The 23,155-nt window shown below is 42.2% G+C and overlaps 1 protein-coding gene across 2 annotated transcripts in view; it reads right to left on the minus strand.

The window, feature by feature from the left end:
• Usp46 (ubiquitin specific peptidase 46) overlaps nt 1-11,454 on the minus strand; it is a 64,055-nt gene extending 52,601 nt beyond the window's left edge. The window contains exons 1-2 of one of the 2 annotated variants that reach the window (XM_013154457.3): nt 11,178-11,454; nt 8,644-8,763 (exon numbers count right to left, since the gene is read on the minus strand). In XM_013154457.3, the coding sequence (XP_013009911.1) occupies nt 8,644-8,661 (18 nt within the window). In that variant the 5' untranslated portion in view covers nt 8,662-8,763; nt 11,178-11,454. The remainder of the gene's footprint in view (nt 1-8,643; nt 8,764-11,177) is intronic. The other variant, XM_003471582.5, reaches the window with a different exon arrangement.
• Between the last annotated feature and the right edge of the window lie 11,701 nt (nt 11,455-23,155).

Below are 23,155 nucleotides of genomic sequence, written 5' to 3' on the forward strand. Positions count from 1 at the left end.
AATGAGTAGACAGAGCAATTCTCTGTCAAGTTTAGTTATAAAAAATGAGGTTTGTGTTTTATTTATCTTTGGGTTTTTATTCCATTTTGCTACTGATCCTTTTTATTGTATTTTACAAAAATACTGGTTGGAGACAGATTGAAAATAAAAATAAAATGGGTCTTTTGCTACAGACTTTGAAACTAATTGCCAACAGCATTTAAATGAGATTGAGTTCTTTGTCTTAAAACGTAAATAGCTGTCATGTTCACGTCTAATGAGAGAAATGCAAACTAAAAGTACAGCAAGAAACCACCCCCTTGCTGCTTTAGCAAAGATCAAAAGGCTCTGGACAGCAAACCGCTTGCAAAAAGTAGCAGGTGAGACACAGGTTGCTGGTGGAGGGCAATTTAGCAAAAACCCTCAGTCACAACCGCAAATTCATTTCTAGGAAGTCAGTGGACAGATACATTCCCACATTTGCAATATGATATATGGGCAAAGTTGTTCTTTGCAGCCTTGCTTGTAAACATCAAAGACTGAAAAAGTATCCACGCCTGCTGGTAGTCAGTGGGGACCTGGCTAAGTGAATTCAATACCTTCAAACAACTGAATGCCTCATAGCTCTGAGAGAAAGGGAGCAAGAGAGAGGAAAAATGAGAACATTCCAAACAGACTCTTCCATAATACAAAAGGCAAGGGACAGATCAGGAGAGATCCATATAGAGTATATAGGACCATAGACAAGCTTTAAAAAGTAGTGGGAAAGTTAAAGCATATTTGCTTAAATATGCATAAGACACTTCTATTATGGTTAATACCAAAATGTCCCCCAGAGCCTCATGAGCTCATAGGTGAGGATTTGGGGACGTGAGTGGATCACGGGGGCATGACATTCATCAGAGCATTAGTCCACACTGAGTCTATAGCTAACTTGCTGTTAGGAGGTAGGATGTTGCCAGAGGAAGAGGGTCACTGTGGCACGGTCTGGAACACCCACCCCCCTCACTGTCATGCCATGAGCTGCTTCTCCTCTATCATGCTGCCAGCTGACTACAGGCTGAAACCTCTACAAATTGTAAAACAAAATAAACCATCTTTAACTTGCCTAAACATATATTCTTTTGCACAGTTCAAAATTTCTACAATATGAACATTTTTTTTAACCTATTCAAAAACTTTCTTTTAAACATTAGAAAAGAAACTGGGCTCAATACTTCATGTGTTTTTGAATTAGAAAGGGCCAGCTGTGCACCAAATAACACAATAGGGATGTGGTATCAACTCATTAGATGACTAAGTATCTTTCACTACATTGTGCACCCTCATAATCAGGAAAAGGAAAAACATTATATCTTGACTATTACAAGCCCAGCCATACACTATTAGCACCATTAGCTTCCAACCACACTGCAGCCAGAAATGACAGCTTCTTCCTCCCTTTGTTCTCCCAGCAGCCCCTTCCCTGGTCCTCTTTGGACTGGAAGCCACAACCCTGTTCTGGAATTAGGGCCTGCCCAAGGTCACAGAGCCAGAAAGCGACTGCAGCTCAGGATTATGCATGCCAAACTCAGGGCTCTGTCCACTATATTGTTTGGACCTTTCTGCTAGTGAGAAAAGGAAGCGCACTCAAAAGCAGTAACAATGCCTAATACTGAGCTAGGTACTGGACATACTCGGTTCAATTAAATCCCATCACAATCCACCTCACTGTGTATAACAATGAAGTCTTTGGGAGGCAGAGAATATCAAGCTTCTGCACCCAAAAAACAGCATGTGAGAACTCCAACCAGATCTCATCCACATGGCTACCAAGCAAGCTTCCCAACCACATCTGGGTCCTGCAAAGGAGCTCTTCAATACGCCATTCCTGAACACAATCTTTTCTCAGAGCCCAGGTCTCACAACTACAGGCCATAAATCTTGGGGCAGAGGAGATCATCTTAGCACACAGATGAAGTTGACATTTTTAACTTTAGCAGTTTTACACCTGGGAACCCCAAGGTGTAGTGAGGCACACCTGCAATCCCTGCACTTGGGAAGCTATGCAAGAAGATCACTGATGAGGTCAAGGCCAGCCCTGGGCTACATAATAAGACCCTAGATATCAAACCTATGACTGAGTTTTAGCACAGGAGATTAAGTTAAAATAAGGTAAACAGGTTTAAGGAAAGTTACTAAGTAAGTTCAGGTGAAACCGTGAAAACCAAGAAGCATTACAAATTGGCATGGGAGAGTTGCTGAACTAAAGAATTGGATCTATCCCATTTTCTTTTCTAGAGAAAGAGATGCATGAGAATTACAGGTACCCTACCACCAGCATATGTGCAACTAGTTCTGAATGTTACCCACATACACACGCCTTTTATGGGGTCATCCTATGTTGCTCAGGCTGGCCTCAAACTCACGGGCTCAAGCAATCTTACTGCCTCAGCTTCCTGATAGCTTAGCTGAAGGCACAGGCCACAGCACCTGGCTATTTAGTTTTATTTGCCCCTCTGCCCTCCACACCACAGTGTCCCTGTTACCAAACCACCCTACAACACTGCATTTAAATGGCAGTATCCTGTGATGGCTTCATCTTAAGGTGACTCCCATCTCATTTGTCCTGAATAGTTCATATCACAATCAAGACAGTAATTTTTACTAAACTCTTCACTTTCACATGTGTCTAACTTGAAATAGGAACGATAGCACATTCCTGAAACCACAGCACTTAGGAGGCTGAGGCAGGGGGATGGCATGTTCAAGCCTGAGGCTACACAGTGAGATACTGTCTCAAGAAAACAACTCATAGTTCAGGGATGTAGCTCAGCGCACAGCACCTGCCTGGCAAGCACAAGGCCCTGAGTTCGAGTCCCAATACAAAAAGAAAAGAATTCAAGGAGCTAACCAAGGTCCCATAAAAATGACACTGGTTTCTTCAGAGGGCGCGCCCCCAGTGACCTAACATCCTCTCAGTAGCTCTGCCTCTTAAACGTCACACACTGAGCACTAAGTGTCTAACTCTTGGGGGACACACCCAACTACATCCAACCACACACCTACCATAGCTGCAGCTCCTAAGAGCAGCACTTCTACCTTGAGGGCTGGAAAAATCAAGGCATGTGTGCAAAGTCATCAGTAACAAGAACACTCAAGACAGCACTGGCTCCAGAAGAGACTACTTTAGAAACCTCCAAGAGTCCCTAAGTAAAGGAATAAATAACTAAACTACAGTTAGGCCAAAGGATACTGATACAGAGCAATCAGAAAAAATAAACTAGATCGCTAGTTGTTAACAGGATCATCAACCTAACTGAGCACAGAAAGATAGCCAGAAAAGGACACATACCTTTGTATACATACAAACATTGATAAATCACTTATCCATTCATAAATATAAGACATGTATGGTAAACATCATACCAACTTCACAAAACTGGTTTGTTTTGGGAGGAAGGATAAGGAGAAAGGAGAGGGGAGTGGGAATTTTTTTTAGGTATTATATCAAAAAATATCATTCAAATATGGCTTAATTTAGTATCTGCTAAATCCTAAAATTTTGGGGTATATGACATATCTTATATTCTTTTTTCCACACTTTTGGTGTGTTCATGTTTTGAGATATAATTTCTTAAGTTTCCTGTAAAAGCTTCATAGGTGACATGATATACAAGCTACAACTCAGAATCTCTGTTCTGGGAGCACAGTAATAAAAACCTGGCTATTTAAAATCGAGAAACATATCTATGGGATGGTAACAATCTATAGTTCTTAAAGTTAAATTACTTCCTTAGATAACATTACATTGATTTCAAAAAAGCTTTCACATGGCAGGCAATTTTTATAAGCAGTATTTGTTAGGAAGCCACAACTATCACCAAGAAAGCAGTATTTCTCAAAGCACAGTCCTCAGGTCCTCTATTACAGTGTGGAGTAGAAAAGAGGAAAGAATATGTATTTACAAGGCAGAATCCGGGGTCCCACAACCTTTGACCACTTCATCTTAATTTCTAGGTGGAGGTGGATCTGAATTTTTAATAAGAAAAGGTACACGTGAGCATCATTCTTTGTTACACCAAAGAACTACTAAAGTATAACACACGTTTAGAGCTATGTGACCCATACTTTTAAAATCATGTATTTCTGCCAGGCATGGTGGCACATGACTGCAATTCGAGCATGCAGGAGGCTCACCTCAAGCTCGAAGCCAAGCTGAGTTACATAGTGAGACCTTGTCTCAAACAAATAAATCACATATTTCTGTCTTCAATAAGGTGACATTTGCCATACTTTTGAAATTTAAAGGGAATGTTTTCTAAATATGTAAGATACTAATTCCACCAGCTCATTCAAGCAAATCTTAATAAACAGTTCCCTACACAGTGTATGTAAAGGACAAGGACATGTACTGTTAGCAAGATAACCATAATTTTACACTGCCTTTCTAGAAGGACTTCAAAAACCAAGTGGGTAAACAGGAAAACTCCACAAGTCCAGCCTTGCCGCTGCGCTAACAGGAAGAGGCCCAGCACAATTTTCACCAAAGTCAAATTCAGTCCAACAAAGCTCGGACAAAGTAACCTGAATAAGGCTGGCTTGCAAAGAAACATATCTCAAATTTATTCACAGTACACAAGACATCCTGATTGCAGCTGTGTTCCTGCTTTGGGGTGATCATCTTTGTTATCATGCCTTGGACTTGTAGCTCCCAATTTTCTCCTACCTTTCCTGACTGTTGCTTAGGTATCCCTGATTTTCCTTTTCATTTTCCTGTTTCCCTGTTTTCAGACAAAAATCAAAACTGCGATTCCAGTTCCCAAGCTCTAGGAAACCACTCCCCAGGCCCCGGATAAAAATGACCCAGCACATAAAAAGATGTTCAACCTTGTAAGCAAACAGGAAAGTGCAAATGTAAAATCACAAAGATGCAATTTCACACTCATCTGATTGGCAAATGTCACACTACGACATCAAGGGTCTACAGGACTATGGAAGGACTGGAACCTCCCAAACATCGCTGGTCAGAAGGTAAATTGATATGACCACTGTTGATAGAATGCCGCAACGTATTACAGAAAACATGCTCATTTTCCTTTGACCCAGCAATTTCCTTCTGGGTGTATACTACAGAGATATCTTAAACATTACACAGGCAGACGAGTTCACAACCATTCATAGCACTAAAATGGTGCAGATGAAGAACAGGAAGCCTAAGTGATTATCAACAATAAAGAGAATAACTTGAGTGCATTATAGCATATATATGTAGAGGACTAGTACACGTCAATTAAAATAAACTAAAATTATGTGTATCTTATTAAACGAGTAATCTAAATAAAATAATTTAAACAAAACAGATCAGTGCAGTACTAAAGAGTATGTTTAAAACAAGTAAACAACATTATAGCTGATTTATGTGTGCACACATATCTAGCAAAAGCATAAGAGCATCACTATTCAACAAATACAGAGTAGCAGTCACTGAGGGGACAGGGACAATGAAAGGAGGGAGGGCTCACAGGAGATTTTAATTGTATTTGAAATATGTTATTTCTTCAGTGGGTGGGGAACCCTAAGTGTTCACTCCGTTATTCTACATACTTTTCTGAATGCTTAAAATTCATCTCCACCCAGCAAAGGAATCTCACATCTGAACTACTTTAAAGCACTTGAGGATTTTGTTCTAAAAGAGACCTTAGGACTTCATGGGCAGAAGGGAGGCTGGACTATGAGTGGAGCCTTGGGAACCAAAAGAGTCTCCCCACTCCAATACCATCAAGACCATAAAACTATTGAGCCCCTCCACCCCAAAACCACCAGGACCATAAAACTATCTATAGCAAATATTCATTCCCAAATCTTGGTAAAATCCTGAGTCGGGGATTATAACATCCTCAAAACTGTAACCCATAATTCCAGGACAGAAATATTCCAAAAACTTTTAGTGTCTGTGCTGCTGACTGACACAGAAACTGACTTACAGATTTTGCTGGTTCATTTATGGGTGGTCTTTTCTCTCAAAAGACCAATCCTTTCAAACTCTTACATTAGCATTTGGTTTCACCACAATTAAAGATTTATTATAAAAAGTTTCATGAAAATATTTAGACCAGAAAAGTTAACTAAACTAAAAGATACCATCATGTACAACTCCTCCAGTCGGTTTGCTTTGTGGTAGGCAAGAGTCAAAAACCACCCAGCAACATCTTTTAGATGATATTACTGAACTAAATACCATCATGACAAAGCCTCAGTCAGTTCAAACTAACTAGAAAAACCAGGCTGGGCAAGGGGAAAAATGTGAAATAGCAAAAATTCTTAATTGCTAAGGGAATCACAATTGAAATTTAATTTCAATTACAACCTCAGATACCAAATTCCAGATAAAGAAGTTTTATAGTATGGCTGAAATGGAACACAAAGTTGACATCCAGAAAAGATATTGCAATCTTGAATTCTAACTAAACACAGACATTCTTGAATTCTAACTAAACACTGACATTTGTCTCCCCCTAGGATTCCAAGAAAGAAAAATCTGCATACCTAATTGACAGGTCTTGACCTATCATACACTCCTGCCTATTAGACCTGTGGGGCCAGAAGAGCAGTCTTTTTCTTTAAACATTAACCCATCCAACCTCAGGCTGCGTTTTTCAAAACCCAACAACTATCAGAGTAGACCCTCACACACAACTAACCATCCCTAGCTGACACAATAATCTAAATTCACAGTCTCCAACTATCTTTGATAACATAAGACATGACTAACAAAATGTAAGCTATCACTTTCCCCAAATTATGACACTGACATATTTTTATTTAAATAAATTGTCAACTACTCTCACAACACTTGCCTCAGATAAGCAGTTGATAAAATAAAAACTACATTTATAAAAACACTCTAGTTCTATTTCAAATTTTTGCTAATTTTATTTCCCTTCATAGGGGGAAGGGGGTACCAGGAATCAAATCAGGACTTGTACTTGCCAGGCAGGTGCGTATGCCACTGAGCTATATACCCGACCCTACTTCCCTTCATTTTAAGGTAACTTGATTTATTTAAAAGAATTCAAACCAGCTCTGTAGACACACACCTGTAATCTCAGTACTTGAGAAGCTGAGGCAGGACTGCCACAAATTCAAGGCCAGCCTGGGCTACATAGTAAGTTCAAAGCCAGTCTAAACTACATACTCAGACCCGGTCTCAAAAGTACCAAAAGAATTCAAATCTAGCAGTCTCACTGGTGTGAAATATTATCCTGGTGTGGTTCCACAGATGTTAAAATGCTAATAACTGGTAAGTTTAACAGGTTTTAAACAAAGTAGTTAGGTGTTCAAATGCTACTAACCATTAAGAGATGCAGATTTTATAAAAACTTAATCTAAGAAATAAGAAATACTATACCTTATGAAGCTTTACAAGCTGAGAAAAACCAAAATTCCCCAGAAATACAACTTCCACAAAGCCACCAACAGAGATTCCCACTCACACTATCATCATGTCCTCATATAAAGCACAAGCCACAAGTAGAAAGTATATCACTGTTACAGAAATGTCCTGTTGCATGAATCATCTCTCCACTCTACTGTTTCTGAGACTTTGTTCCCCCTCATCCATGACAATACCACACTGTATGAAAATTGTTCCATCTTTACCAATATTAGGCCCCCAAAATGAGGAATGGCTAAGCTCATGGTGGACAGAGACCCACCTCCCTCATTTATTAAGCACTGCTATGTGCCAACACTAACACAGCAAAACCTCAATGAAATATTGAAATATTGGCAACTGTGGAGGCAACATCCTCAATGGACGACCTTTTATAGGTATGAGACTTGGAATCTATTTGATAGATGACATTTGCTCCATTATTAACAAACGACATGAAAGTAAGATAATTTAGGCCAATTTGCATTAGTACAAGTCACATTTGATTTCTCCAAATACATCTTTAGAAAATTTCTCAATTCAAACAGAAAACAAAACCAAACTTTCCACTTACAGTGCCATAAAAATACACAGGTAGTTAAATCCATTGGTCTGGTCAAAAATTAGAGGATTAACAACAGGGTATGCATTTCCTCATGCTTGGTAGCAGCTACAGCATTTTCAAAATTACAACACACCAGCCAAACAAGCTTTACTGTCTCTGAACCAAACCCTGCTGTGTGCCCAAGTTAACTTGTCCTAAGCAAGCTGATCAGGAATTACTATGGTAAGAAAATCTCAAGGAAGAAGTTAATGGGAACCAGTATTAAATTTCCAAAGGAAACTAAAACTTCAGTGGGGTGGGAGGTAAGGGGAGGGGTGTCCCCAGTATCAAATACTGGCACAAGAAGTGTGGGAAGGGGTGGTGGTTTTAAGCTCTCCATCACAAGAAGGATTTACAGTTCTGTTTCCGCTCTGCTGGGTTCTTTTTTCCCTGGTGGAGGAAACAAGTCTGTTTTTCAGTGCCCGGTCTTTGTCTGTTTGTCTTCCTAAGCAGGACAGTATCTTTTAACACCTTTCTTGGACACACATCAGCCTGAAGAACTTGGCTTTCCAAAAACAATGTAATCCTTGCTTGCTCTTGTAACTACTGGAAACAGCTGACACCAAATGGACTTAGGAGTGGGAAAGATCAGCAATAAGCCTTACAGAAAAGCACACCAGTGAATGAAGACCCAGAAAAGACCTACCTGGAAGCAATTCATCATCACGTGAAAGCGCTGAAGAGAGGTCCAGGGAACATTGATGTCTGATTGTATGAAAAGACAGCAGTCTCCTCATCACGAAGCCTTCTCCTCTGGGAAATGAGTCTGGGAGGGGCAGAGATGAACTGAACTGCCTTTTATAGGGGGCGGGGTTAAGAATTTCCATCCCAGCCTTTTGTAAATGGCAGTTTTGCTTCGTTTGCATAACTCAACCTGCGGGTTGTTTATATTAGTGGTTGCATTCATCAAGTCAAAGTAGGTACAAGCTCTGTGGTCCCAGACAACCAACGTGGAAAGATACTGACGGTAACAGCCATCTGGGTACTTACTAAGTGCCCTGAGTCCCAGTTACTCACATAATACAACTACCTGATGAGGTAGCAACCCTTATCATCCTCTTTTTATAAATTAGGACAGCAAGACAGAGGGCAAGCTGCTCAAGGACACAAAGTTAGTGCAGGTTGGCAGCAGAATTTGGACCTAGAAGTCTGGTTTTAGAGCCCAAACTTCTCATCACTTGCTTGAAAAGAATTTCTGAACAGGAGATAAAACGATCTACCTAAGAATTCCTGGGTCTTCACCTAAATTCTAACCTGGGGGCCTTTTTAGGTCAACACAGGAGATGTCAAGTCTCCAGACACAGTCATGGCCTGCTCTTCTCGTGTCCTTCTGGCAGCTTGTCTCCCTGGCTGAGTTTCACTGAAAACAGGTTGTGACATTCTGCCCAGGTGTGTGCCAAGAAGCCCTGGCTGCACTGATGGCAAAAGCCCTGGCTTCCTCTTGGGACACGCTAGCTCTCAAGTTTCTAGCCAGCTATTAGACTGAGGGGTGTCATCATACAGAAGCAGGACCCGACTGCCACCAAGTACAAGGATCAGGCCTCAAGACCCTATAAGGCCTCGGGCCACCCTAGCAGGCACAAGTGGCGGTATTATAGCTATGCTTTCGCAGCTCCCCTCGGGAAGTGGTCAAAGCAGTAACCTTCTTCACTGCACCAAGGAACATTAATGTCACTCGACAGCAAAAAGCAGGAAACCTGTCTCCTTGTGGAGAAAGAAAGGGAAAAAAAGAGGAAATGGAAAAGCTCCAGGAACTTTACTCACATTATCTAACTTGCCTGCACTAACACTGGGCAGCTATCACTCTGGGAAGCCCTAGCATCTGCTCTTCTGGCTGAGGCAATGGCCTTGCCCAACAGTGCTGAAAGCTGAAGCCAGCACCAGTGAGTCTTCATTCCACCCCAGAGCTAACACATGGCTCCTTAGTGCTCCTTTGCCATGTGTTGCTCTTGCAACAGAATGTGGGACAGAAGATTTTAAAAGCAACGTGTGATGGGGGAGGGCAGCTTATCACCTTTCTGAGGCTTCTAAAAGGCCTCAGATTCTTTCAAAAGGGGCCAGTATTACCAGCTTCCAAGGGGGTTTTCCCAAAAGTGGCACTAAAAGAATATATATTCCAGCTTGTACTAAACTGGAGGAGGGGTGGTTCTAAATAGTTAAAACACACACCCCTCTATACTGCACAAGGGACAATGCTTTGCCCCAAGCTGAGCTCCCCAAGGCTGTGACAAGTGAGGGTGCCAGCAGGGTACACCCTGGGAACCCAAAGGCTGTTCCTGCAGATACTAAAAAGGAAGGAGAAAGCAATGGGAGAATCTCAAATGAATGTGACCACCAGGTCATGGCCCCTGACCCCGTTAGAGCACAGTGGTGTCCCCTTGCCGCGTCCATGCCCATCAGCCTCCTCTTGTCTACAGCAGACTCAGCAGGAAACCTAGAGATCTCCTGCACACTCCCAGCAATCGCCCACCTCTGGGGCCTGCACGAATTACTGCCATAGAACCTTGCCCCTCTCTTTCCCAGGTGGGGACACTTAAGTATCCCGAACAAATCACAGTGCTTTCCTAAACCAGGTTGAAGTTCACCTCTTTAATCACATTTTGCACTTTCTTTTTTTATAGCTCTATTACATTTTAAATTTCTCCAGATACACTGACTTGATTGCTGTTGCAAAGTGAATTTTAAATACAACCGAAGGACTCACTCAAAATGCGATACGAGGACAGTCACAGAGTCCAGTAGGGGTTTATTAGCACGAGGAGACCATAGTTGCCCCCCACACCCTGCTCACCCCTATCAACTTCCCCCGGGACATCCCTGTGCAGCCAACTCCCTCCTCCCAAGCCACTTCCACCGCAACCTGGGGGCGGGGGTCAGCAGCCCTGGGATCGGCCGGCAGGCGGGCTGGCTCTCGGCTCCCTACCCCTCGGGTGCTGGGGCCGAGACGGGGGCGTGGGCGAGGGGTCCCCGAGTCCAGCAGCTCGGGGGCGGCAGCCGGGGCAGGGTACTTACGGCCGCTCACCCGCCGCCCCGTCCCCACCCCGCCGCTGCCTCCGGGCGTGTGCGCGGCTCGGGTTTCCCTTTCTTCGCCTCGCGGCGCCGCGGGCACGGACCCCCAGGAGCAGGAGGAGGAGGAGGAGGAGAAGGCGGAGGAGGAGAGGTGGCGGCGCGGCCACTCACCATATTACAGATGGAGGCGATGTTTCGGACAGTCATTAGTCTAAAGGTTGCAGCGATCCCGCACCGCCATCTTTATGAGGTGAAAACAGGACTGTCCATGGTGGAGCGCTCCAGCGAGGCCGGGCGGGCGGCGGCGAGGCGGCCTGGGGTCCGGCTTTCAGTTTGGCTGAGCGGCGAGGCCGGGAGGGAGGGAGGGAGGCAGGGCGAGCGGCGGCGGGGCGGGCGGAGGCGGCGCCGGGAGGGAGCGAGGGCGGGGAGTGGCGGAGCGAGGGAGCCTGGGCCGCGGCCGGCCGGTGCGGGGAGGCGGGGAGGAGGGGAGTCCGCGCCCCCGGTCCTCCGAGCGCCCGCGCGGCCGCCGCCTCCGGCCTGCGCGCGGCTGCTGCCTTCCTCCGGCGGGCCGCTCCGGCCGCTCCGCTCGCTCCGGAACGCGGGGCCAGCCAGCGGTCGCACAGCTGCAGCAACCGTACCCGGCGGTCCGCGGGCCGGCCTCGACCTCGGGGCCGTGGCGGTGCCGGGGAAGGCGGACTACGCCGGGCGTGGGACCCGGGCCGGGGCGGGCCGGAGGGGATCCGCGCCCGGCCCGGCGCTGTGCGGGGGACGCCCACCCCAGCAGTGTTGGGTTCTATTATTATTATTATTATTATTATTATTATTATATTGATTTTGGCGAGCGGAGAAAGCGAGTGTTTGAAGTGACTAATTCCAACTTTTAGTTTCTCCCCGGGGTTCTAGGGAGGTAGCACCGTCAAGAGAAGCCGCAGGAGAAATGGGGTCACCCCATGGAAGTGGCCAGGAAACCCTGACCAGCAGCGGGCCAGCTACTTGATAAAGGGTGCCTAGAAAGGAAAGGAATCCGGGTCTGGACGGAGCCCAGATGCTCTGGCAGTGTGTGACATTAGCAGGTACAAAGGAAAAGTCCTGGTTCTAGGCAAGTACTGCAGATTGTCCAGAGTGGAAAGAACCAGAACAAAACTTTTCTCTTAGGGAACCTGACCTCTAGTGTTTTGAGATGCAGGCTAGTTAGGGTTCAGTACATTTACTGCACCTAAGATCATGTTGCAGACCAAAGTGATGTCAATTAAGTTCATTCATGTAAATTCAAAGAACCCATTTCCAAAGGTGGGAATGAACTCCACAGGCCAAGATGGCAGTTCAGTGTGCTTTCTTGCCACACAGAAGTTCTACAAGCAAAGTGCATAGTAAATTCTTCAACAAATACATGTCATGACAAATTGAGTTCGAAGAGAAATTAATGTAATTGAAGACAGCTTTTATCCAACCAAGGGTAACATACTGGGGAGAAATTTGTATTATAAACATGTGTAAGGTTTGAATTCCAAGACAGTGGTGATGAGCTCGTGGCATGGGTGTTTTTCTTTTAAGACAAAGAATGTTAATGTACGAGTTGCTTTTTCTAAACTAAAACCTCAGTGTTCAGGTTTAATTGCCATGTTTGCATTTTGCAGTAAATAAGTGGTTCAGGGTTGCAGTTTCGACACTCTTAAAGGTTCGCCATCACTGTCCTAGAATACTGCTAACAACTTTGTCAGCACTGTATCTCTTAATGAATATAAAAATTAACATTCCTATCTACATCATCTTCCTACCTACATCCGATTTCCAAATAGATCCTGGTGGTAACAGTAGCCTTGATATTTTAGTGTTGTCCATCCTGGTGTTCTTTACATTTATGGTCTTCAGTTGCCACCATAACTGTCAGGTGATAAATGCTCTTACCTCCTTTTCTGCATCAGTAACATAAAGCTTAAAGGAACAAGTTTCCTGCCCAAGTCTGTGTTGCTCAAGTCTGTGTTACCCAAATGTTACAGATGACATTGGTGTGCTAACCTATAGGTTGGGGACCACTGTGGGAAAAGAGCAAAATAACCAAAGTATAACCCACCAGGACACTGAGGCCCAGAAGACTTACACTGCAAAGTTCACAGGACTAAAAGCACCATTGGCATAATGAAAACTGAATAGCTTCTGATTTCTGAGTGCTGTATCAGCAAGTGAAAGGGATCTTTTGCACGCCTTTTAACAGCGTACAGCTTAACTGTCAAGTGTTCAATATAGACAAACAACCAGACTGAAACTTGGCCAAGTGAGTTACATATACAACAAATCAATTGAACACAGCAGAGTTTGTCAGACTCATGAATGATTAAATACAGTTTATACTTCCATGGGGTTGATATTCACAGGTCTAAACTGGAGAACACTTGAGTTGAAGAATAATCATGACTTGCACTTCATTCAGGAAACGTTCAGATGCTATAAAGAGGTAAAATCTTGAAAATGTTGATAAGCTGATTAGAAAACTATGAAGAACAGGGGCTGGGGATTTAGCTCAGCAGCATAAGCGCCTGCCTTGTAAGCAGGCAGTCGTGAGTTCGATCCCTGGTACCGATAAAAATGAAAAAGACAAAAAAAAAAAAAATAGAAAACTGTAAAGAACAGTGTTCAACTTAAAGAGATACTATAAACTGGCATGAAGTGTTAGGACTAGAAAAAAGAAAGCCAAATGGAAGGATGGACTTAGGCTGGCATCAAATAGCTTAAATGAATTTGAGAGACATGGTCATGACAGGTGGTGTGCCCCACACTACACTAAGTGTGTACATACGAGCAGTTCATAGCATCTGCTGGAAGGTTTTTAGAGATACAGACTCTCAGTTCTCATCCCAGACCTAAATGAAGTAAAACCAAACTTAGTTTAAGGTATGAGGAGCGCTGCTCCCAGCTAACTATCTGTGGAGGAATTCTGTTTTTGCTTGCCCAGAAATCACTTTCCTTCTTAGGATGTAACAGCCTCTGGATCCTACTTTGGGGAATTTGGCCCTCCCACTCCCAGACCCTAGGATTCAGGTATGTCTAAGCTTGGGCCCTGGCTCCAGAGGAAGGCATGTGGTCCCAGCCTGGCTAGTGAGAAAACCTCATGACCCAGCCACAGTGACGAGTTCAGAAAACAGTGTATAATACAAACCAAGTCAATAAGAATCAGATCTAGAACTTTCAAGAAATATCCTCCTTCCTGAGTTTGCTGAGCTGATTGGATAGACCTGTTGTCTTTCACTCCCTAAGAATGAAGCCAAACCGGAAAAAGAAGCTGAGAAATGGAAGAGATCTTAATGGAAGAGATTCACCCACTTGTTGCCATATCTAAATCCCTGGACTTTTCAGTAACTCAAGCCAGTAAAGTCTTTGTCTCTTTGGCTATTTCAAATTGTGTGTCTGGGAGCTAAGGATGTAGCTCAGTGGCACTTGCCTGGCTGGCAAGCACAAGGTCATGAGTTTGATTTGCGGTACCAAAAAACAAAACCTAAAACAACATTGTGTATGTGCTACTCAGGTCTGAAAGAATGCTAATTCGCCACTGTCTTTCGGTCCTTGAAATTCATTAATCTCCTTCTGAACTCATGATGTTCCTGTGTCTTACACTCCAAAAGGATCTTTTAAGGCCTGCCTCTTCCACTAGGCCTTACTAAATTGTTCCCCCATATACACATACAGTACTGCTCTCCCTACCTCCACCAATTAACTTCCACATCTGGGAAGCAATTAGTTTCATATTCTTCCTTCTGTTGTCACCAGTCTGATGTCTGTTTCTCTCCTTTTCACTTATTTACACCTCACTCCGCCTTTAGGTGTCACCTGAGACAAGTGAGATGCTTTTATTTTATGCTCTTACAGTACCACCCATCCTCCCATTGTGGCACTCAGATCTGTAAATATGTTTATTCCACATGGCACAGGCTGGTGCCAGTGGGTAGTTAAACAGCAGACCTTGGCGTCAGGCCACCTGGATTCTATAAATCCATGGTGAGTTGATTGGTTTTTTTGTTTTTGTTTTTTTGGTACGAGGGATTAAACTCATGACCTTGCGCTTGCCAGACAGGTGCTCGTGCCACTGAGCCCAATGACAAGTTTGTTAACCTTCCCATGCCTCAATTTCCTTATCTATAAAGACAACAAGAGAACCTCTCAAAGTCTGATTTCATCACTCTCTGTAAAACATGAGAAATATGCCAGCACATACTAACCATTATCTACGTAAGAGCTATTACTATTTTGCATGTATTTTTGATGGGGTTATTTGATGTTCATTTCCTCCCCCTCATCAGATATAAATTAAGAAACAAATCTGTTCTTGTTCCCCTTGTTACAGCTAAAGAATCAGTTCACCATCCTTTGGAAGAGCTAATAAATGGAATATTGAATATTTAGAGAGTCATCTCTCCAAGTGGTCTGGAAGCTGCTGGGGGGACAGAACCTGGTCTTACACATTTTTTTAAAACCTCATTCGGATCTCAAGCACTATGCCTGGCACACTGATTCTTTTCTTTTTTTCATCACTGCCAAAAAGGCGATTGCAATTCATTTGGTATGCAAATGCTAGTAAACATTGGCTGCCTGGTGAGAAAAAAATTACTTTGCTGGCTGTAGATAAGAGTGTAGAAACCAAACTGGTTTCTGTGGCTATTTCAATTTTGTACAGAACTTTAAGACAACATTTTTCCTTAGTCATATTAAAAGACACACTCTGTGCAAGAACGTTGATGATTCTAGGATAAAATGGCAGTCATGACCTGTGCACTGCTTGATTTCTAACACACTATTCAATGGAATTATTTATGAATATCTACACCGTTCTTGTGGGCTAGTAGCATAAGATAAGAATAAGATAACACTTTGGAGTGAGCATCACAGTAGATTCCTCTAGTGGAGAAATTACATCTAGAGTCAACCTAAAATCATGTTTTATGGTTATATTTTTGAGAGTTAAGATTCCCTAAGCCTTTGCAACCATTGGCTTATTCTAAACTCTCAACTGAAAGGCCACTGAAGGATTTCTAAAACTAGTGTGGAGCATGATTAGATTTGTATTTGAAATACATCTTGATTAACTGAAAGAACATGGCTACACTATAGAAAAAAGAAGGGCAGCAAAAGTATTCTAGATGAGGCCAGTGAGAAACCCAAGAGAGGGCCACAGTTGGATTTAGGATCATGGCAGTAGAAAAAGAGGGAAGCAGACAAATCAGAGACTGGCTTTTGGAGGTAGTCAGCTGGATTTGTAGTTGACCGGGAGAAGGGAAAACAAATCCAAGGTTTCTGTGTAGAGTGAAGAGTTTCATTTTTTTCCCCCTGATTGGGAATGTTGAAGGAAGCTCAGATGTAGATCACTGGAGTGACACCAGCTTGGTTCATCACTGCCAAGTACTAACTTTAAGGCAACCATCAAACACTCAGATATTTCATTAGGACCTTAACTGTAGACATATGAGGCCCAGAAGAAAGGTTTGCATCAGAGAAATTAAGAATAATCAATACATAGAAGATAATGGAATGATGGAATGATGGATGAATTTGCCCAGGGTGAAGGGTATAGAATGAGATCAGACAAGGTTGTGAGCATGAGGAGCTCTACCACGGAAGGATTAATCAAGTGGGATAAGATGAACCAGTGAAAATGGAGAGCTTCCAGAGTGGTTGAAAAAAAAAAACCAAAAAACAAGATAGGATACAACCTCATCAAAGCCAAAAAGTAAGGATGCAGGAAGCAGTCAGGTGTAAATGCAGCTGACAATGAGTCAAGGACAGCTTGAACAGTAACGGTAGTCTCATGTTGAACAAGGTTTTAAATACATTTAATCCTTTTGATCATTCTATGAGAGAAGCAATAGTATCCCCATTTTAGAGGAGAGAAAGCCAAGGCTCAGAGAGTTTAAATAACATGACCAAGAATAGCATAAGGCATCAATACTAAAGAATACTTTAAATTCTCTGAAAGGCAATTTGGGCAGAATGGTTAGGATAGGATATATATGAGGAAAGGATATGAGACAGACTCTAAAGATGTTTGGCTTTGAAAGAAAGAAGTGCTGGGGAGTAGACAAATGAGGAGCCTATAAATATCTGCAGGGTGGCAGGGCAGCTCCTGCCTACTCTCCCTTGCTCTGGCTCTGCCCACTTCTTCCGACTTGGAAGTCCAGCACATTGTCCTGTGCATCCCTACCTGCAGGCTCACACGTTCCCACTCCTTTCTGTTTGGAGTCCACTTATTCCTCAAAGCTTACTTCCACAGAAAATCTCCCCAGTCTTCTCCTCCTGTAAAAGTTCTGTGAAACTTGATATTTCATATTTCTTCAGAAACAATGCCTTACCACAGTGCCAGGAACCTACACAGGAGGTTCTCAGATACTTAGCAGTTCATTATTTTACCTGAAATACTTGGCCCACTCGATCAGAATCATCTTACCATTTTGTTTTCCGGGTTTTTCTTCCTCAAGGCTTGGTCTGTGTTTTATACTACTAATGGTCCTGGTGAGTGTGATGAGGCGGGGCTTAACAGGTAGGTCTCTATCAGGAAATTTAAACAAATGAGCTTCCCTAAAAATGAGATGTCCTTGATGTTTGGGCCTAAATTAAGAAGTGGTCTCAGACAGAAGCTGGAGGAGTGCATGGGTATTAATGGGTTATCCATTTATTTGTTCCTTTATATCAAGATTATTAGTGTAACAGACACTTGAGTGTGTTTATCATCAAAAAGTGAAGAGCAGGTAAACAATGAACCTACTAGACTGGGCAGATCAGAGGCCTAGAAAGTTTCTTTTCCTAGAAAGGAAAAGAAAAATTCTTCCATTAGGTTGAAGAAATTAACACCAGATGGGCTCTATCTTCTCAGTAAAGTAGAAAGGAACATATGCTCTGTGAGGGGTATAATAGGTACTCAGTATTTGCTGAGTGAGGGTATGATTCAAAGTGGGTGAGACTGGAAGGATGCTAAGCCTACATTCTAGGTAGAGTGACTCGCTTATAACATGATCAGATTTAGTAACAGGCATCTTTAGGGACATTTACATACCTTCCATATCCACAAACACTATAATAAAGAGAAAGCTGGGCAGGAAATGTGGTTCAGTGGTAGAGCTCTTGCCTTGCATGCACAAGGCCCTGGTTTCATTCCCCAGCACCACATTAAAAAGATAAAAAATAAACAAAAGGAAAGCCATTGCTTATACCCTGAATGGCTTCCCACTTACATGGGATTATTTCCATAGCTTTAACAGCCACCATCACCACCACCTGTGTGAGGGCAAGGATTCAGCATAGCACCTGGAATAAGACTTCTTTCTTCAAAAGAGCAGCACCTGACCCTGTAAGACACTATAAGCAATGTGGCTCATTGAAATGGTAAGACTGTCCTTAACTTACAATGTTGCCCCAAGTCAGAAGTTAGGGTTCCACTCTTCTATTTCTTCTTAGAAAAAAAAAATCAGGGAGGCAGAGTAAGGTAAATCTGGCAGAGCCATAGGAGTAGCATCCTCCTAGTGGTAGTCGCAGTACTTGCACCTTGTGAAGCACTTTACAAGTGCTGGTCATTGCTTCCTGTACCAATGGCCAAAGCCAGGTGAGGTTTGAGGAACCAACTGGATTTCAATGCTGGCCTCTTTGGTTAAGACTTTTGAGACCAATATGAATAAGCTAAGTGGGTTCAACCATCTCACGGGTATTAATTTCCTCAAATGATTACAAATGGTCTGTGCTATCTTTGATAGAATTGTTTCAAACTGAACCTTTGAAAAATTACTGTGCAATCACCATCCAGGTGAAGGCACAAAACATTACCGGCATTACTGAAATCCCCACCCCTCTCATCTTTCACACTCACTATCCCCTTTCCCTAAGTGACTCATTGTGACTTTTGACATCATAGTTTAGTTTTGTCTAGATTTATACAAATAAAAGCATGTAGTATGTGCCCTGTGCCTGGATTTCTTTGGGCATAATATCATGAAAGTCAGCTGAATTATTCAGAAAAGCTGTAATTCTGGTCTGAGTGTGTGACTCAGTGGTACTGCACTTCCCACAAGAACCTGGCTTCCATCCCTGGCATCAGGGGGAAAAAAGCCACTGTAGTTCATTAGTTTTCATTGTACACCACTTTAAAAAACCCCATTGATTTACACATTCAACACTCATGGATTTAAGATTGTTTATAGCTTGAGGCTACTACCAAAAATGCTACTGTGAACATTCTTTTATTTATCCTTTGGATACTTTTCTGTTTGGTGTACATCTAGCATAAGCTTCTGGGCCATATAAAATATGTATATGTTCACCTTTGAAAGATGGTGTCATACTGAAACTCCCACTAGCAGAGTGTCAGCTCCCGTGTCCCACAGTCTGAAGACATAGTATTGTCAGACTTGTTAACTTTAACCATTTCAGTTGTAGTATATATATTATATATTACATATTATGCTACATGTATTATAGCTGTATTTCACTGTGGCATTAATTTTAAATACTGTATTCTAATAAACTACTTATTGTTTTTCATTATATCAGAACAGAAAAAAACATAAGTAACTTTGTAATACTTACACAAATATTTTTGCTATTGGATCCACATCATCCTGTCAGCTTTTAGGATGCTCTCAACACAAAAACATCAACATAGAAATGGAACAGGTCCATCTGAATTACCTAGGAAGCAGAGGAGGAATCTAATACATCTTCTTGAAACACAAGATGGCCAGCTGGGGGCATAGCTTAGTGACAGAGTCCTTGCTGAGCACACAAAGGATTGGATTCCCAGCACCATTACCACCATGACCAAAAGAAAGAGACAAACCAATAATTAGAAACTGTAAGCTATAAAAGAGAAACAGCCAGTTTTTTTAAAAAAAAATTAATGTAAACTAAGGTAATTGAATATATTAATCAGGTTAATCTAGTTCCAGCAACTTAAAGCCAAGAGAAATAAATTAAGACCCTCTCTTGTTGCAGACAGTACCAGAACAAGAAGTCTGGTCCTTATGCTCACAGCCATCTATAGCCTACCCAGAATTTTATTCAACATATTTTTCTTACAACTAAAATTTCTCTTTAAACTCAATTTAATTTCCCAAAGTTGGGATTAATTTTGTAAATGCATTTTGCTAACCACGAAAAAGATCAGTATGTCCATATGTTGTAATTATATCGCCATGCTTTCTAACTCTCTAATTAAGAGACTACTCAACACTGAAATCCAATCCTAACAAAACATACTATCTGGCCATCACTCTTCTGAAAGACAAAAGTAATCACTCTAAATTCCCACTACTTTCTCTGCCAGCAAGTCAAAGCTTAGAGTTTTATAAGCAATCCATGTAAATTCTCAGCTCTCTCTTCTTGAGAATCAAGAGGTGTGCTAACTCTGTAATGTGACCACTTGTTTGTAGGAAGATATCACCTCAGGCCCACAGTCAATAAAGCATGGACTTGGAGTCATGGCTCTGCCCTGATCCATTCAGATTCATTCAAACCTTCTTCATGACAAATGACTCACAACCACCAAAGCCTGGCTTCTGACTACTTAACTAGAATACGGCTAATTTGTCCCCATGAGGTTTTGATTTGAGTTTCTATTAACAGCATTAAAAATCCACCTATAGATGCTGATGATGTTCACGTATCTCTCATCTCAATTTGGAAAATATAAATTCTCTTCTATTTCACTTTGGCAGTAATTTAAGGTACCATATCCCCTAAATCGAAAACTCAAAAATAGCAGCCCACAGACATACTGAGTTTAACCATCACTGTGTTTCAAATCCTCTGAAGTAATATCAACATTTGCAGTCTAGAGAATGCACATAAAAATTCAGATTATCAGATTCCTTTGAGTCATTAAAAGGTTTAGCCATTTGGGGTCCACAAGCCTGGCAGTGGCCAGGAGTAACTGAGAAAGAATGGCTTCTCTCGGTGAAGACATGGCCCCCTAAGTCCAGGCCTCTTCACTTCTTAGTGTTGCCTTTCTGTTTTTGAGTTTACAGTATTTGAGTTTACAGTGCCTGCTCTAATCTAGGAGTCTCAAAGCCAAATTTCTACCTAGTGGCAGCAATGCCACAGCACTGGCAGCAACTTGAATCTCAGCTGGCTGCATATAATAGTACCCCTGCAAGGCCCTGCTGCACTCCTGGTCTTGCCCTTTCTATATCTGGATGTTGATATAACACAGAGCTTCACTGGCATACAGTGCAGCTGCATCATCCACAGAAACCTTAGATTGCAGCTACACCCCGTGAACATATTTCCATTGCCTCTTCCCAAGTATGGAAGGAGAAAAATGCTAAGAGATGTAGTTTATCTTCCTCTGATCTGTAAGAAATTCAATCCACAGGGAGATCTGCAAGTCTGAATTTTTTTTAAAGCATCTATATTCCCCCCCCCCCGCGAGTCAGTACATTCAACAATGCTATTTAAAATTCAATAACGAAAGGCAAATGAAATTATAAAAATGGATCATCACTTTTTATGGAAACAAATGTTTTGTTCAAAATGTCAAGCATTAGGGGACTCTATTAAGATCTGGAAAGTATATTCCCTAGCAGAGATGAGCAATTCAAAAAATAGAGCAAATGGCAGTAGTAGTAATTAATATTTCAAATACAAATGGTACTCCATGTCCTGATAAAAGAGGAACTGTGTTACCTCATTATATGACATAGATCATGCAGTGGGGGCCTCTAGGGGCTGGAAGACAGTGGCTATGCAGGATGTGAGGCAGCTGATGCAGGCATTGCTGTGTCCTTGGCAATCCACAGGGGAAATGAGTTCACTGCCATATAGAACCACATTGTGCAGGATATGGTGTGATAAAAAGTTCCAAGCATTCTAAGAGCAATAGGGAGCCAGAACCCAGATTGGCTCAATCACCATTTAGTGCTGCAAAGTATTCTCTCCTGCATAGCAGCATTTTTTTGCTGCTGGGCTATTCTTTGAAGGAACTGTGCACATTGACATCTCTGATTCACTGGTAGCTGATTTTTGAGCTTGTTTTGGAATAACGGCTCAGTATGTGTAGCCCTTCAGTCATTTATTCCCAGTCTCTGATTAGTCTGCATCATAAGGCTATTCTTTCCATAGTCATTTGAGAAATCCCTACAGTAACTGGGTGTGGCACCAATGCCTATAAACCTAGCACTTTCGGAGGTTAAGGCATGATGACCACAGACTAGGCAAATTAACTATTTAGCAACACTATGTAGCTCAGTATAAAGGCCTAGTGGTTCAATCCCCAGTACTGCAAAACAAACGTGTCAGAAATGCAGATTCCAGGGCTCTGTTCCCAAAGACTGACCCAGTAGAGACCAGGAATTTCCATATTAACCATTGGCCCCAGGAGATTCTCATATAGATGGTCTAAGCCCATACTTGCAGAAAAAGTCAGCTCAGAAGGCTTCTGCATTAATTCCACCTCTAGCATCAATTTTTAAAGCATGCCTTTTTAAATCTTTTTGGTGTCCAGGCTGATCTTAAACTCACTTTGTAGTCCAGGCTAGCCTCCACCAAAACACACTCCTGCCTCAGCAACCTGCGTTCTGAAATTACAGGTGTGAGCTACTAGGCCAGTTTAAAACATGCCTTTCATGAAATGCCAAACATATAAAAGTTTTGAGTTCATAACAACACAAAACCTCTTCTATTATTATTGGAGATTGTTTTTCTGCGGAATGAGGCAAGGGAATGAAAAAGAATTTATGCTATCTTTCGTGTGTGAGCTGTTTTCCAAGGTCACCAAACAGTGCATGAGGGAAAGTTGTTTCCTATGGGGAGTCCAGTTATTATATGCAAGAAGAATGATGAAATTTTTTTTAGAAAAATTGTAAATGGGGGCTGGGGATTTAGCTCAGCGGCATAAGCGCCTGCCTTGCAAGCAGGCAATCGTGAGTTCGATCCCCAGTACCGATTAAAAGGAAAAAGACAAAAAAAAAAAAAAAAAAAGAAAAATTGTAAATGATGATATACCATGCACAAGGCTCTGGTTTTAATCCCTGGCATCACAATAAACAAACAAGCAAATAAATAAATATAGGTACTAATGACAGAAAGGGATTAAAGAATGAACATAAGTGGTTGGGAAAGCACTTCCCTCAAAGGTGATAAAGACTATACTGGCAAGATTAGATTAACATGACCTAAAC

This window comes from Cavia porcellus, unplaced genomic scaffold (assembly GCF_034190915.1).
Source record: "Cavia porcellus strain 051 isolate PalLab524CR breed Dunkin Hartley unplaced genomic scaffold, mCavPor4.1 scaffold_30, whole genome shotgun sequence".
NCBI lineage: Eukaryota > Metazoa > Chordata > Mammalia > Rodentia > Caviidae > Cavia > Cavia porcellus.